Here is a 1,748-nt window from a genome sequence, read left to right as displayed (position 1 = left end):
AAACAATTTAGGCCGGTCATCAAGGGTAAAAATTTCTATGTAAGCGATTGGGGCCATGAGATACAAAATCAGTAGGATGACTTCTGCGGATTAGATAGATTTTAAAAGATGGGAAAAGATGACAGATGTTATTTGATTGAATGAGAGGCACTCGAGTGATATCACGTACCATTTCTACTATGACGCAATCGGCGTTGAAATGCAATTGAGTGTGTACCAAAGAATAAGATAGAATAGAAGCGTCCACAAATTATATAATTACCTGTGCCACCGGGTCCCCCTATAATTCGATTTGACTAGCAATCCGTTTTCACATTTCACACCTCTCATATAGTTCAATACTGGTCGATACATTTTCTAGCTGGCTCTAACTATAAATAAATGTGAAGCCTATTTGACAATCTACGCTGAGAATCATTTCTATAATGGCGCAGTCTGTTGTAGGTATGAAGAAGTATCATCACTCTTTCTCTCTCTCATTTCTTTTCTTCGGCAAATTCGATTCTTGAATGTTCTGCATATTTTGTTGTTTTAGTATCTTCTGCATATTCCATTTCTTGAACGATCGATTTTCTTTACTAAGAATGAAGATGCATTAAATAACGTTGATATACCCATGTGATATACAGGATTCGGACTTTTTCCCCAAATCAAGGGTCTAAGCAGTGGCGTAGATCGAAGATGGGTGGCGGCCCGCGAAGCAAATAACGATGTCGGGCAAAGAAAAGGGTACAAACCCATTCATGTCCTCCACAGTGGACGACGGCCGTCTCCACTGAAATGTGCAAATCAGAATCAACTGCAACAAGGTAGGCGAACTCCTTGGCAAGAAGAAGATCAGCGGCAAGATGCACTAGTAGAGAAAGGGAACGCTCAAGCAAGTTATAAAGCACCCCTTCCTGATGAAGGCTATCCTCTGCAACAGCCTGGTGGGTACCCTCCCTACACTTACAGCCAGCCTGGTTCCCCTCCCTACAACCAGAGTGGTTACCCTTACTCTGCTTATCCTCCGCAACAGCCTGGTGGGTATCCTCTGCAACAGACTGGTGGGTATCCTCCGCAACAACCTGGTGGGTATCCTCCTTACAGCCAGGATGGTTATCCTTCCCCTGGTTACTCTGCCTATCCCCAGCAGTATCCTCCGCAGCAGCTTTACCCTAATGTGGGCTATCCACAATATCAGTATCCTCAGCAGTATCCTCCACAACAGCCCTACCCGCCTTCTCCTCGGCGGTCAAAGTGGTCAATCATTAAAGCTATGGCGGCTTTAGCAGGCCTCGCAGCAAACTTAGAGAATATCGCCAATGGCATCAGTGACATGGTCTAGCAGAGACTGTCGATGTGTTATTTGCAAACTTTCTAACGGTGTTATTAAAGAGCACTTTTGTTTATTCATTGTTTGTGGTATGGTGATATTCAGAGCCCTTCTCTTTATTCATTTCTTGTGATAGGGTGATATGCCGATATTAAGACTTCTTCTGTTTATTAATTGTTGCTTTGCTAGAATTCATGATTGAGTAGGAAGATATCTATGTTTTGAGGGATGCATTGTCATGGTTCCTTTCATACCCTTGAGCTTTTGAGTGCAGATTCTTGGGAAGGTGTTAGGACAATGTTAGTATAGCTCTAAGCACTATAGAATCTAGATCTCTAAATTTGTGAGCAATGGTTGAGGTTATAAAGATCTATCAGTAAGGATTAAGACATCGCGTTCATACCTCTTTATATTTGCATTTCATCAAATTGGG

The 1,748-nt window shown here is 42.4% G+C and overlaps 1 protein-coding gene across 1 annotated transcript; it reads left to right on the top strand.

Annotated features, from left to right (window-relative positions):
* The first annotated feature begins 354 nt into the window (after positions 1–354).
* On the top strand, positions 355–1,489 carry LOC131054975 (uncharacterized). Its single transcript, XM_057989580.2, has 2 exons — positions 355–444; positions 630–1,489. Exons 1-2 carry the CDS (start codon positions 426–428, stop codon positions 1,325–1,327), a joined length of 717 nt encoding a protein of 238 aa, XP_057845563.2. The 5' UTR covers positions 355–425; the 3' UTR covers positions 1,328–1,489.
* The last annotated feature ends 259 nt before the right edge of the window (positions 1,490–1,748 follow it).

The sequence above is a fragment of the Cryptomeria japonica genome, chromosome 8 (genome assembly GCF_030272615.1).
Source record: "Cryptomeria japonica chromosome 8, Sugi_1.0, whole genome shotgun sequence".
NCBI classification, from domain to species: Eukaryota; Viridiplantae; Streptophyta; class Pinopsida; order Cupressales; family Cupressaceae; genus Cryptomeria; species Cryptomeria japonica.
Note: the sequence above shows the minus strand (reverse complement) of the source record. Positions and strands in the feature narration are given on the sequence as shown.